Below are 851 nucleotides of genomic sequence, written 5' to 3' on the forward strand. Positions count from 1 at the left end.
TCTTCCAGGGGATGATGATATCAGATTAGATGCAGATACTTTAAAGGCCACTATTTTCCTTATTAGAGATTGTAATTTATTTCTTATTCTTGAGAGATTTGTTTATATAGTAAATATATTGTTTCTTGGGAGTCATGAATTGCTACAGTCCATTATGTAAGAAGAGTCCTTTATATTTGTGTTTTAACAAGTCTTTACTTCACATGAATATGTAATTAGCTTTTCCATTTCCTATTTATATTTGTAGGAACCAATGTCCGTAAATAAGAGAACATAAAAAATTATCATATTTTTACTGCAGCTAGATATTGAATTGAAATAGGCCTTCCACATTTATTTCTAAGAGTATTTTGATTTTCCTCTCACACATTTCTTTCTTTCCAGATTATGTGTATTTTGAGACGTCGTCCACATCACCATATCAAATTAGAAGAATAGAAGAATTGAACAAGGTAAGCCAAGCTTATTAATTTTTTCCTTAGTAAGCTGTTTGAGTCAGAGCAACCATAGTGTGTATTGATATTGCTGTTCCTTTGCATGAAAACAGTGTAATGATATGCTGAGAAATGCTAAGAAAGATTTTGAAAACGATTTTGCGTCTTCTTTATTGCTGAAAGGAGATACACAAAGACATAATAGGTAATGTCCATATATATATCATGTTTATTTTCTATACCTGGATTATGCAACAGGATTGAGACATGTTCAATTGGACACACATGCAAGTAAGGAGCCATTTGTAAGTCAGATGTGGATATCAGACCAAAGCACTTAATGTGCATCCATGTTAGAAAGCTGACATGTTTGTGTTTCTCCATAGCTACATATTAGTGATTATTGACAAACATATT

At 31.7% G+C, this 851-nt stretch overlaps 1 protein-coding gene across 1 annotated transcript in view; it reads left to right on the forward strand.

Annotated features, from left to right (window-relative positions):
* Positions 1–384: 384 nt before the first annotated feature.
* The window catches only part of LOC119586328 (metastasis-associated protein MTA3-like), a gene marked incomplete at its 5' end in the record, with an annotated part of 92,111 nt that continues 91,644 nt past the window's right edge, over positions 385–851 (forward strand). The window contains 1 exon segment of the mRNA XM_037935038.1: positions 385–452. Within this exon segment, the coding sequence (XP_037790966.1) occupies positions 385–452 (68 nt within the window).

This window comes from Penaeus monodon, chromosome 21 (genome assembly GCF_015228065.2).
Source record: "Penaeus monodon isolate SGIC_2016 chromosome 21, NSTDA_Pmon_1, whole genome shotgun sequence".
Classification (NCBI taxonomy): domain Eukaryota; kingdom Metazoa; phylum Arthropoda; class Malacostraca; order Decapoda; family Penaeidae; genus Penaeus; species Penaeus monodon.